Genomic DNA, 11,742 nt, shown 5'->3' on the forward strand with positions numbered 1-11,742 from the left:
CCGAAATAAGCACAGAGAAAGCAGCCTGTGGGACTTCTACAAAAGTCTGGACGATGAAAAATACAAGAATCTTATTGAAGTTGCACTGAAAACGTTCAGCATTTTTGGAAGCACTTACATATGTGAACAAACATTTTCCATCATGAACATGAATAAAAACAAGCAACATTCTTCTCTGACTGACGACCATTTGGAAGACATTATGAAAATATCCACTTCAAATATGACCCCCGCATACGACAAACTTGTTGCCGAAAAAAGATGTAATATCTCTCATTAAATTTGCAAGATAATTATGAAAAGTATAAATGTTTTCTTTCAATGGAACAGGTGTTTTCATTTTTCCATGATTCATAAAAAAATTAAAATAATTTAAAAAATTGTTTGCTTTAATTGAAAAATTCTTAATAAAGTATCACACCCTCTCCCCCCTCCCCCCAAAAAACCCTTCCTTTTTGGCCCACAGCTGTTTCGGCGGGGCGGCGCTGGGGAAGGAGGGTTTGTTTCCGCGGTGCGAGCGGCGCTGGGGTGGGGGGATGTGTTTCAGGGGGTGTAGCAGGCTGGTTACCCCACTCCTGCCCTGAAGGGCTTAAAACAGCCCTGGGGGAGGGCTGTGGCAGGGGAAATGCTGGGCTGATTGGGGAAGCGGCTGCAGCTGGGCCATGCCCCAATCAGGCCCCAGCTGGCCTGTATAAAAAGGCTGTGAACCAGAGGCCCAGAGGAAGTCTCTCTCTGCTTGTAGAGAGAGAAGGGTCTGGCTGCTAGAGAGCTGAGCAGGGTACTGGGAGTGGAGCAGGGCTGGGGAAGGCTAGAGGAGCTGGGGAACTCCAGCCTGGAAAACCCCCAAGCTGTGGACCTAGCTAAGGGCCTAAGACCAGTACCAGGGCTGCAGAGGGGCAGCCCAGCTGTAGAGGGAGGCAGCAGGTCCAAACCCAACCTTGCCTGCGATGAGTGGCTGATATACTGCAGTCTACCCCAGGGCACGGGGGCTAGCTGGTGATTGGCAGTAGCCTTATACTGAGGTGAGGCGGGGATTCCCGAGAGAGAGAAGACCAAGAGCCAGAGTGTGGGGGTATTGCCAGGGGGCAGCACCCCAGATCAAAGGGCACCGGGGTCCAGGAAGGACACAGAGCCAGCGGCAGTGGGACACCGGCCTGCAGAGGTCGCTCCAACGGCTGGATGAGCTAATTCCCAAGAAGACCAGCAAGAGACGCTGCTGGGGTGAGTCCTGCTTGCTTACACGGGGGCTGGGCGGCGCTTGGGGGGGGGGGGGAAGGTGCGCGTGTTTCAGCACGGCTGGGGGATTTCGGCCCTCAACTATTTTCTTTGGAGTAATATGGCCCTCGCCGCTTTACGAGTTGTGCAGGCCTGCATTAGATGAAGCATATTTCAAAGTAAAAAATAAGAAATTCAGTGAGGAAAGAAGCAGCTAAAATAAATGGATGGTCAAGGAGGAGATAGTCAACAGGGAATCAACTTCTCTCACACACTCTCTAATTAACATAATAAAATACCACATAAATTAGAACTAAAACATAAGATGTAAAAAGGGGAAAATGGCTTTGGGATTTAAGAAGAAGAATTGCAGAAAGGTAAATTAAATGCAGCCATTTAAATACATTAGACACAGTACTGTTTTTGTTAAGCACTATAGAATATGTATTGCTTCTAGTATCATAAGAAATAAAGCCATGTATAAAAACTCAATATTGCTTCAGTAATTGAGAATATGCAATGTGTTTACACCTGAACTTAATCCTTAGAAAGCTCACATCAGTTGACTGGCAAATTGAAGAAACTTTCAGAATATGTATGTGTTGAATTCCTCAACATCTTAGCATAACTAGAAAAAGCAGTCAACTTGATCCCATTATATCAAACAAGAGAATGTACAGTGTAAAATTGATCAGAGAAGATGCAGCCCGCTGTTTAAGTACAATATTACTAGATTTCATTTTCACATTCACTAATGGCAATTTTCTCAAGGAGTAAGTTTCTGCCTAAGAGATAATCCTTTCCAGAAAATAACTGCCTCTTACCGCATATACATAAGCACAGTCTATTACAACAATCCACTACTGAAACAAACTATCACGATGGTTTAATAGTTATGATGCAATCAGTTTATATTTAATCTTTTCTGAAAACTATTTTTTATAACCGAAACCTTTGTAATTGTAAATTACATATCTGTAAAGTCTTCTTCTGTTCTGCTGTAGTGTAGTAACTTGTCTTCTAATCCAAAATTGTCTATCAACAGAGTGAGGCTCAGTTTATTGCCATCTGTAGACAACGCTGACTGGAGTTCATAAAGCATCAACTGGGTGCTGCATCTCCATTTCGTTATCAAAGATTGCAATTCTGATGGGTTATTCTGAAATGGGGAGGGGGAAGGGAGAAAGGTTACTTACGGAGTTGCAGCAATTATAGAAAAACAATGTTTGGAACTTTACAGATATTTATAACACTTAATTAACTGAAAGAGCCCCAGAAATTTTACAATAAAAAAAACTATATGCAGACAGAATTTCTGCCTCCTCTGGGGTGGAATGCAACAATTACTTCTGTAGTGGTGCTATCCAGGACAGGAAGTGGGAAAAACAGCTGATCCACTTAAAACTACAGTGGAAGCTTAGGTATGAAGAATGCAATTGAATTAGAATTTGACTCCTCATCTTCTACAAAAAGTTGCATGGATCTTTATCATCTACATATAGGATCTCTGAACTTTCAGCAGTACAACATCCACTAACAATGATGGGAAATTAAGTTGTAATCAAACAGAGAAGTGCTCTCTCATGAATCAACACTGTTTTCAGCAATACCTAGGGCTGCATCAACACTGGCAGCATTCAGACCCAAGAACCTAACATGATGGAAACAAAGGCCTGTGTCTTGTCTACACTACAACTTCTGTGGTTGTTTCTTTTAGTAGAGCTGTACTGTTGGCAAATTATACATCTGATTTTTTTCTAGTGTAGACAAGATATAAGCATTGGTAGTCTCCCAGTCAAGTGCAAACACTTTTCACAATAAAAGACAGAGGTCAAGAACAGTTAAAGATGTATTTGAAATAAACACCCAGTTTAAAAGTCATTTTTAAAGAGCTACATTATTATGCATTATTTTTTATTGCATTTCTTTTAGTTTGGATGATGAAAACAGAATAATCTTTCATTTTGGTTTCTCATCAGTTTCAATGTCAGGTTCTCATATATTAGCCCAATGCTGCAATCTTTAGGCTTGAAACACTACCAAGGAATATTTTTGTTTTAAAAAATATTTCTCCAATAGAATTTAAAAACACACAGAGAAACATTTCTATTAGAGTTGGTCACAATTTTTTGAATTTTGAAATTAAATTTAAAACAGGAAAACAAAAATAAATAAATCAACCAACTTTCTTCCCTGCTTTTTGACTAGCTCTAATTTCTACTGGTTTTAGGAGTTTATAAAAATGTCTTTTTACAGAACCAAAATTTGCCCTGAAATTAGGTCCCCCCTGCCTGGCCCCATTTCAAAAAACATTAAAAGAGAAAAGATTTAGAGCTGAGATAGCATGGGCCTATTCAGAAACTCTTCTCACCTTGGATCTGTACATCTTGACCAGTTTGAGTCTTCGAAGCAGATCTTTCTTCTCTTGGACCTGCTTCAACAATCTTAATTTTTCCTCAAGTAGTTCTTGTTGACTAAGGTCAGCACCCAACACCACAGAGTGTGGAGAATTCTGAACAAGTCTGCAGCAATGTCTCTCCTGTACAGGACTACTCAAACTTGTATTTGCAGCACAGTTCTCCTCCAGGATTTCACAGCTATTTTGTAATCTGGAACAGGATTCTTTTGCCAACAGAGCCCCTTCTTCAGAAGTACTGTAATCTTTTTCTTCAATATCTACTTTAAGGCGTTTTGCCACAGTGAAACTGGAATTAAATGAACGTCTTGCTTTCTTTAATCGCTCCTTAAGTGTTGTGCTCATTGGCTAAAGAAAATGACAAAGGAACAAAACAAAAGTCAAACAATATTTTTGCTAATATAAACTCTTTATTTGGGAAAAGAAAGAACAGAAGTGACTTTAATCTAAGTAGTAAGTTTACCAGTTCAATTTTTACAGTATTTGTAAACCCCACTATGATGTAAATTTTCACAATTACCCCTACAGAGTTCACAAATGTGACTGAGCAGTTGTCTTCCTATTCTCACATGTATACCTACACACACTCACTCAGCAGCTAGTCGTAAGAAAGAGTTGTGGCTCCAACCTTCCTGACTTCATCTCTCAGGACCAAATCCTGCTGTCCTTAGTCAATGACTCCAGGAGAATTTTCTTTAAGAAAGGAAGTACAACTATCCTAATTGTCAAATTTTAGAAACTGTTACAGGTCAGTATGTTATGTTATCTCTGAAAAAAAAAATCTCAGCATGGAAATCTACTGCTGGAAACTTCAAAACTAGGAGGGATCTCAAGATACCTACTGGATCAATAGCACAGCCTTTTCCCCCCCGTTTTAGTTTCACATATTGCCCACAATATGCTATGTACTTTCCAAATAAAAAGCCTAGCATGAACTCCCAAATGTAGGGAAATTAATAGTTAAAGGAAAACTACAGTGTAATATATTAGTACAATCACTATAAATATAATTAAAGAAGTAAATCAATAAGCTTCTGGAAGTAAAAAACAATTTTTTTTTTTTTTTTTTTAAATCTCTGCCTTCATGACCAGTTCATGATGCAAAGTAGGACTGAAGGAATCCTTTCCTCCACTGGACAGCACTGCAAGTCAAGCATTTCCAAGTTATTTGTAAGGCAGATCCCCTATTTTTTTTGTTTAAGGGGAAAAAAACCACAAATCTGTAAGTACTAAAAAAAATTAAATGATAGAATTTGGCTTATAGAGCTTTGAAACTGTTTTCAAGTGTTTTCTACTACGAACATTTTTGCACGTCTATTCTGCAGGAAAGAAAGCTGCCTACATACTAACTGAATGTAAACACAGATATGTCTAAATACTGCTTTAAAAATCAGTTCGACATATATTCTTATTATGAGCCTGATTTTGCCACCCTGACTCAAGTTGAGTAGCACTCAAAATCCAAATGGGACTACTTGCACAGTAAGGTACTACTCAACATATGTACGGATAGCAGAATTGGACCATACTAAACTAATTTAAATTGACGTAATTTAAGTTAACTAATGCAAACATAATATACTCCTGGGGGAATTCTGCACCACTGTGCAAGCACGGAGTTAAGGTCCCCTGAAGATTTTTTTCCCCTCCTGCAGAATAATTGATTCTGACAGGGAGGCGAAGGGAAGCCGTGAGAGAGGTCATGCTGCAATTACACCTTTCACCCAACAGGCTGATGCTGGCTCACAGGCTGGAGCAGCCAGCCGTGGAGAGAAGGGGGCAGAGGCTGCCTTCCTCACAACACCCTGCCCATGAGGCCAGGTGAGGAGACACAGAATATGGGGGAGACAGAGTGGTGCTGCTGGGGAGGGGTTCACACAGACCAGGGTTCAGAAGGGCTACTGTGGTACAAGGGGTAGTGGGGTGATAACACTGAGCCAAGGACTGAATGAGAGGGGGGGTGGCTGAGTGGGTTTGCAAGGATACATGGGGACATGCCTGGCTGAAAGGGAGAGGCTGGGGGTCAGCCAGAGTCTGCACGGGGGAGGCTCCCCAACTCCATAACAGTCCCTCTCCTGCAAATAACTGTTCCATATTTCTCCCACCCACACCCAACAACCCTCCAGTTTTATTCCCAGGCTCCTTCCCAGCAATTACTTCCTTCTTTCTTAGCTCCTCCATTACCCCAACTCCCCCAAGCCTTTGCCCTGCTTCTGAGGGGTGAGGGAAATACATTTCTGTATTGTAGTTTAAATGAATTATTACTCAAAGTTCTGTATTAATATGCCGAGTAAGGAATCTGTTTATCAAAAACATTTCCTGAATCTTTTTTGTTGTCTGTTTTGTTACAGACATGCTTGCTGACAGGTATTTTGAAATAAATTACCAAAATAACTGAAACTGCATCATTATATTGTGTTATTTTGACAAATAAAATATGCAGAAATTTTAAAATATTGTGCACAGAATTTTTAATTTTTTGGCCCAACATTCCCCCAGAAATAAGAATAGACATCCTCCTCTCTGTTGCAGTTCTCCAGCTGTAATGGTTATTCCAGGTAGCCAGTTCTCAGATTTCTGTTCTATCTGAAACAAGCATTATCACTATTTCTACTACATCAACCACTGAACATCACTGCACCTCATAGATGGTCATCAGAAGAATCAAATAAGTGCCAGGCCTTAGGACAAGAGCCATTTCTATATCAAACTGCTTTTTAAAGTCCAAGGCCAGCATTTTAGAGTGGTTATGGTTTTGAGTGTCTCAGTGTTAGAGTAACCAATATGAGGCACATTACAGGGCTTAATTTCAGAAGGTGGGTGCTCAGCACTTTCTGAAAACCCAAAGTCACTGAATTCAGAAATCACTAGTCATTCTTAAAGATCTTTGCCTAATATTTTATATCCTTATAAAATATTTAAATTTTGAGAAAACCCAAACAATATAGTTAAAAGACACTTATCACGATCTGACCCTATGCTGGCCAGTCCCCTGTTTTAATGTGTGCCATGGTCAATTTAACATCACCAAATGGTGCATGCAGGGGCATTACATCAGAGAAGGAATAGGCAATGTAGAACTGAACATCGTAAGACCGAATACATTGCATTTCCATTTTGTATAGAGTTTTCCATACAAGCTGTGCTCCAAACTTAGAGTTAAATAATACCAATTTGATTTCAGGTGTGATTTGAAAACAGATGGGAAAGTCAGCAAGGAAAGCTGTCAGATGCAGCGAAGGATAATGCTGTTATAACTGTGGTAAGACTGTGACGTGACAGACTAAGCTAGTGCTAAATGAGCAAAGGGGGGCAAGGTCAGGGAAGAGTGGGCTGGAGCAAGGGCGATGTGATAGTATTATTCTCTATGTGTCAAAGTACACCTCTACCCAGATATAACACAAATTCGGATATAACGCGGTAAAGCAGTGATCTGTGGGGGCAGGGCTGCGCACTCCGGCAGATCAAAGCAAGTTCGATATAACGCGGTTTCACCTATAACATGGTAAGGTAAGATTTTTTGGCTCCTGAGGACAGCGTTATATCAGGGTAGAGGTGAATAGTCAGAAGCAGCAGCAACATTCTGCATATGCTGGAGCCTAGAGAGCTGAGACTTGGAGCCTTTTGTACAGATGGGAGAAAGGATTAAAAAAAGTGAGTTTAAATAATGTCCTGAAATATCTTTATAAAGGTTTCTCACACTTCTTAGCTCGGCATTCAGGGTGTTCCTCACTTAATGCATGTCAGAATCAAAGCACACATACACCTTTACCCCGATATAATGTGACCAGATATAACACGAATTCTGATATAACGCGGTAAAGCAATGCTCCGGAGGGGTGGGGCTGTGCACTCCGTCGGATCAAAGCAAGTTCCATATAACATGGTTTCACCTATAACGTGGTAAGATTTTTTGGCTCCCGAAGACAGCGTTATATTGAGGTAGAGGTGTTCTTAGAGAACATTACCCATTAATTTTAATTCTGGGCATAAACTATCTGTTCCCACATATATTCTGCCAAAGTATTTCATGGACTGCCAAACATCAAGTAAAGTTTGCTTACCATTGGTGTTGCAATACCTAGCTACAATGGGAAAACTTCACTAATAGAATGGCATATAAAAGATTTTCATACCTTTTTCCCTGAGCCAGTGCTCTGAGGAGCTAGTGTCCCACGGTCCTCTGGAGTACTGCACAGTGATGTTGATTTGTCTGACAATGGTGTTTCCATCTTGAGAACAAGTTAATATACTGTAGAAATAATACAGAAACATATTCATATGCAGAATAGACATCTGACTTGTCAAGTCAGGTCCTTTTCCCTCTGCTTAAGGTCAGAATGTGATGAAACAGGACCACCAAGTGGCCAGGGAAACAAATTAAAAGCAACGTTAAGAAAATACCAACACTAGGCTATTTTCCAGTTGTTCAGTTTACAAAGTCATCTGTTTATATAGGGCCTTATTCTGCCAACCTCATTTCCATGGAATTGTACACTGCTCTGTGAATAGCCCTCTTGATTACAATAGGACAAACGGCAGTACTACTCAGTATAAGGTTGGCAAAACCTGGTCTTTATTGTTAAGTTTTGTCTATTTGTCGCTTTGGTGTTCACGTAGGATTAGAAATAATGTACTGTGTAGAAAGAAAAAAAGAAAAATAAGAATATAAAATTAATATGGTTTCCAGTCTCCATCAGCCTCCATCATTTGCACCAACACTGGTGGGCGCCCTCAAACTCTCCAGAGGCAGTGGCATGTATTTATAAAGAAAAGGAATCCATTATCATGTGCTCGGAAAAGGCTAGATCCTGCCATATCTTACTTGTATGCATAATCCTCACTGCAAACAGACACCCCATCAACTTCAAAATTTGAGCAATTCTTACTACTTGTCTGAGTAAGGATTACTCCTATGAGTAAGGCCTTGAAGAATCAGTCCCTCGGTTTGGCTATTTCTCAGTTAGACATAAAAGGTTGCTAAGAGACACAGGATTTTTATTGTTCAACTGTACAAGCAATTAAGAATTTTTTTTAAATAAAACAATAATTATATATACAGGGTCTCTGAAAATAATCTAGTATCTTATTTGAAGTGTGATCCTTTTAGGCATGCTCCGTGGATAAATATATTACTCATGCAAGTAGAATTTTTAGATTAAAATGAAGCTGCCCCAATTTGCTCAACAAAGCACACTGATTAACATGGTAAGTAGTACTCCTCCGCACATACCAACTTTACATTGATTTGACAACTTTTAATTTAGTTTATGCAGTGTAGTGTAGCTGTGTTGGAGGATAGTAGAGAGACATGATGAGTGAGGTAATATCTTTTATTGGACCAACTTCTTCTGAAGTTTTCTTCTTCTGAAGAACAGAAGTTGGTCCAATAAAAAAATAATAATAATAACTCCCCCACCTTGTCTCTTTAATTTAGTTTGGCATTTTTGAACCACCTGCTAATGCCCAACATGCCGCTGGAAAGTTGTCAGTTATGCCTCCCAATGCCTGGAGACTGATATTTGCAGTTTAGAAACAGACTAGAGAAGCCTTTTAAAGTTAAGGGTATTTAAACAAGTTACATGAGTACTGTAGTGTAAGATTACATAGGGTACCATCTCCCCACAGGCTAAGGGCACCAAAGCTGCAGCTCTCCAAACCCTTACTGTCTTAAAGAACGAGCTACAAGGGAATCCAGTTCAGGTCTGCGTGGCTGCATAGACAAGGTATTAGCCCTTATTTGTCTTACTGCTAAATCAAATCCATGTTACCTTCTCATTCAAGATTCAGCACATAGTATTTTATTTTAAGTTAATTTTTTTCAAAGGCTGTAAATCATGCGTCTTAGCAAATGGATAGCATTTGCTGAATGTAACAGGGGTAAGTTATTTTCAGAGCACAGCAGTAAGTTACTTCATAGTTTAAGCAAGAGGTTAGGAAAAATTCGCATCATACCCATACAATATTTCACAGGTAAGTAATAAGTCTCTCCCCACTAAGCAACAGAACATTTTAAAACCTGAAAACAGCCTTCAACAGAGCGCTCAGTGTCTTTCTGAAATCCAATGGCCCACTGTTTGCCTTTACACAGGTTACTTTTCTTCAAGAAATCATTTATTCTACTAACAAAAAGTTTCCAAGGGTGCCATGGGGTCAGCATGCATCTGTAATTCCACTTCTCCATAGGTCTCTGCAACTCTGCCCTGCACAGTGAGAATCCTCCCCTGATGAATCAGGATCAATTTTTTTCCCCCATGCAAAAACACCATTTAACATATAAAAACAGCATCTTCCACTGTAAATGGAACCACTGGGAAGGAGGAGAGCGGTACCTTTTCCTTAGCCCTGCCACTGACTCGCAGTGAGGCCTTGGGCAAGTCCCTTCTGTGCCTCAGTTTCCCCTAATGCACAATGGAGATAATGCTGTTTACTTTGCGAACAGCTTTGAGATATAGCGGACAAACATATTATAAGAGCTAGTATTGATATCATTTCATGCAGAGGGAGCTTTGCACCCTGATTAACCAATGCAGAGCTACGGGGTAGCCCATAGGCAGGGTCAGTGCTCTCAGCAGTTCGTCTGACATGGGCTAACCCCCCCCCCCCAAGCTCCCATCCCCTGCAGGGCACAGCCCCTCCCAGGCAATACAGGTGCTGGGGGGGGAGAATCACCCCATTAACACGGGGTAACCCCCCCCATTCTCCCATTCCCTGCAGGGCACAGCCCCTCCCAGGCAACACCAGTACTGGGGGGGGGAGAATCACCCCATTAACACGGGGTAACCCCCCCCATTCTCCCATTCCCTGCAGGGCACAGCCCCTCCCAGGCAATACCAGTACTGGGGGGGGGGGAGAATCACCCCATTAACACGGGGCCGGGCCCCTCCCACCACGTACACGGAGAGGTGGGGCTGGACTAGCCCCCGGGAGCTGGGGCCTGACCCGCAGGCAATGGGGGGGTGGCTGAGGTGACCCCCACCGCTGCGGGGGGGAGGGGCTTTCCCCTCGGTACCTCACGCGCCTCAGCGGGCCACGCGCCCGCCCGACTCTGCGGCCCGACGCTCGCTCGGTCGGGTTAAAATGGCTCCAATCCAATCTCCCGCTCGAGGGGAGGAGCCGAGTTTGAGGCGGGAGAGGACGGAGCGGTCGGGCGCGTGAAGGAAAGAGAAACTCCGAGCCCGCCCGCCCGCTCCCCAGGGGGGGGAGATACACGGCGTGCGGTCGGGCGCGCGAAGAGAAACTCACGTCCCGCTCTGCGGAGTGGGCACGGGATGGGCGTGGCCAGAAGGGAGAAAGACTCCACTCTCGGGCGGGCGGGAATGAAGAGAGGGGAAGTGGGCGGGGCGTGTGCACACACAGGGGAGGGAGGAGGGTTGTGGAGGTGCCTGGCCCAGGCTGATTGGGGAGACAGGGAGGGGATTTCAAAATACCTAGAGGGGGAATGCAGGGGCTTAATTTCCAACCCCCCAGCATCATGCCGTGCCCCCAAAACCAATGGGGACACCCCAAGCCAGGTAGCTGGTTATTCCATGACATAGTGGCAGTGTCAAGTCATGCAGCTGGGTGAATAATTATACCCCTGTTCCCACTGGACAACTAGTGGTGCACTCACTCAGCTTCTCAGTGTATTATTGCCCACCCCAAATGCCAGCAGGGTTCTGGATGTTTCATTGACAAAACAGGCCCAGGGCATCTCACTGAAAGTCGGTGAGCTTCTCCCCTAACGCGAGGGAAAATTTTATTAAGATGATGTTAGGAAAAAAAAAAGGGAACAGAGTTTGAGCATAGAAATTTCTGGTTATCAGGGAATAACGTACAGATTATCGAGGGTGCAAAATTTGGTTTAAGATCAGGTGGCATAAGGAATACATAATCTGCAATATCCCCGATTGGGAGTAAACGGTTGATGGGTCAAAGTACAGGCATTGAGATATGAGGATATGAAGCTCATAGAGTGGCTATGTTCGGGTGTGGAGTATAATGAGTGGATATGATGATGAGGATGGATTGACCGCCTGAAAATGAGTCCCAATGGGAAACCATCTCTGCTCCTTCGGCCTGAGGGCCGATTCTTGGGGCAGACCTGACAGAACAGACAAGAGATAGTGCTA

General features: G+C 42.6%; 1 protein-coding gene across 7 annotated transcripts; it reads right to left on the reverse strand.

Moving 5' to 3' along the window:
- Positions 1-1,147: 1,147 nt before the first annotated feature.
- Positions 1,148-10,939, reverse strand: SFR1 (SWI5 dependent homologous recombination repair protein 1). Of its 7 annotated transcripts, XM_034777342.1 has the most exons (5): positions 10,644-10,835; positions 9,964-10,032; positions 7,768-7,883; positions 3,587-3,979; positions 1,151-2,374 (listed from the first exon to the last, which is right to left on the reverse strand). In XM_034777342.1, exons 3-5 carry the CDS (start codon positions 7,861-7,863, stop codon positions 2,183-2,185), a joined length of 681 nt encoding a protein of 226 aa, XP_034633233.1. In that variant the 5' UTR covers positions 7,864-7,883; positions 9,964-10,032; positions 10,644-10,835; the 3' UTR covers positions 1,151-2,182. The 7 variants fall into 7 exon arrangements, with proteins under 7 accessions (XP_034633238.1, XP_034633233.1, XP_034633235.1 ...); XM_034777347.1 differs by lacking the exons at positions 9,964-10,032; positions 10,644-10,835 and adding an exon at positions 4,223-4,324 and having other exon boundaries at positions 1,148-2,374; positions 7,768-7,865; XM_034777344.1 differs by lacking the exons at positions 9,964-10,032; positions 10,644-10,835 and adding an exon at positions 10,877-10,939.
- Positions 10,940-11,742: the final 803 nt, after the last annotated feature.

This window comes from Trachemys scripta, chromosome 7 (assembly GCF_013100865.1).
Source record: "Trachemys scripta elegans isolate TJP31775 chromosome 7, CAS_Tse_1.0, whole genome shotgun sequence".
In the NCBI taxonomy this organism is placed as follows: domain Eukaryota; kingdom Metazoa; phylum Chordata; order Testudines; family Emydidae; genus Trachemys; species Trachemys scripta.

Excerpts from the sequence above, each read along its gene's own strand:
- SFR1 (XM_034777344.1), bottom strand. The coding sequence starts at position 7,863 with ATGGAAACACCATTGTCAGACAAATCAACATCACTGTGCAGTACTCCA. Across the intron at positions 3,980-7,767 it reads GCACTGGCTCAGGGAAAAAG|CCAATGAGCACAACACTTAA; the intron begins GTATGAAAATCT and ends CATTTTCTTTAG. Across the intron at positions 2,375-3,586 it reads TCAAGATGTACAGATCCAAG|AATAACCCATCAGAATTGCA; the intron begins GTGAGAAGAGTT and ends TCCCCATTTCAG.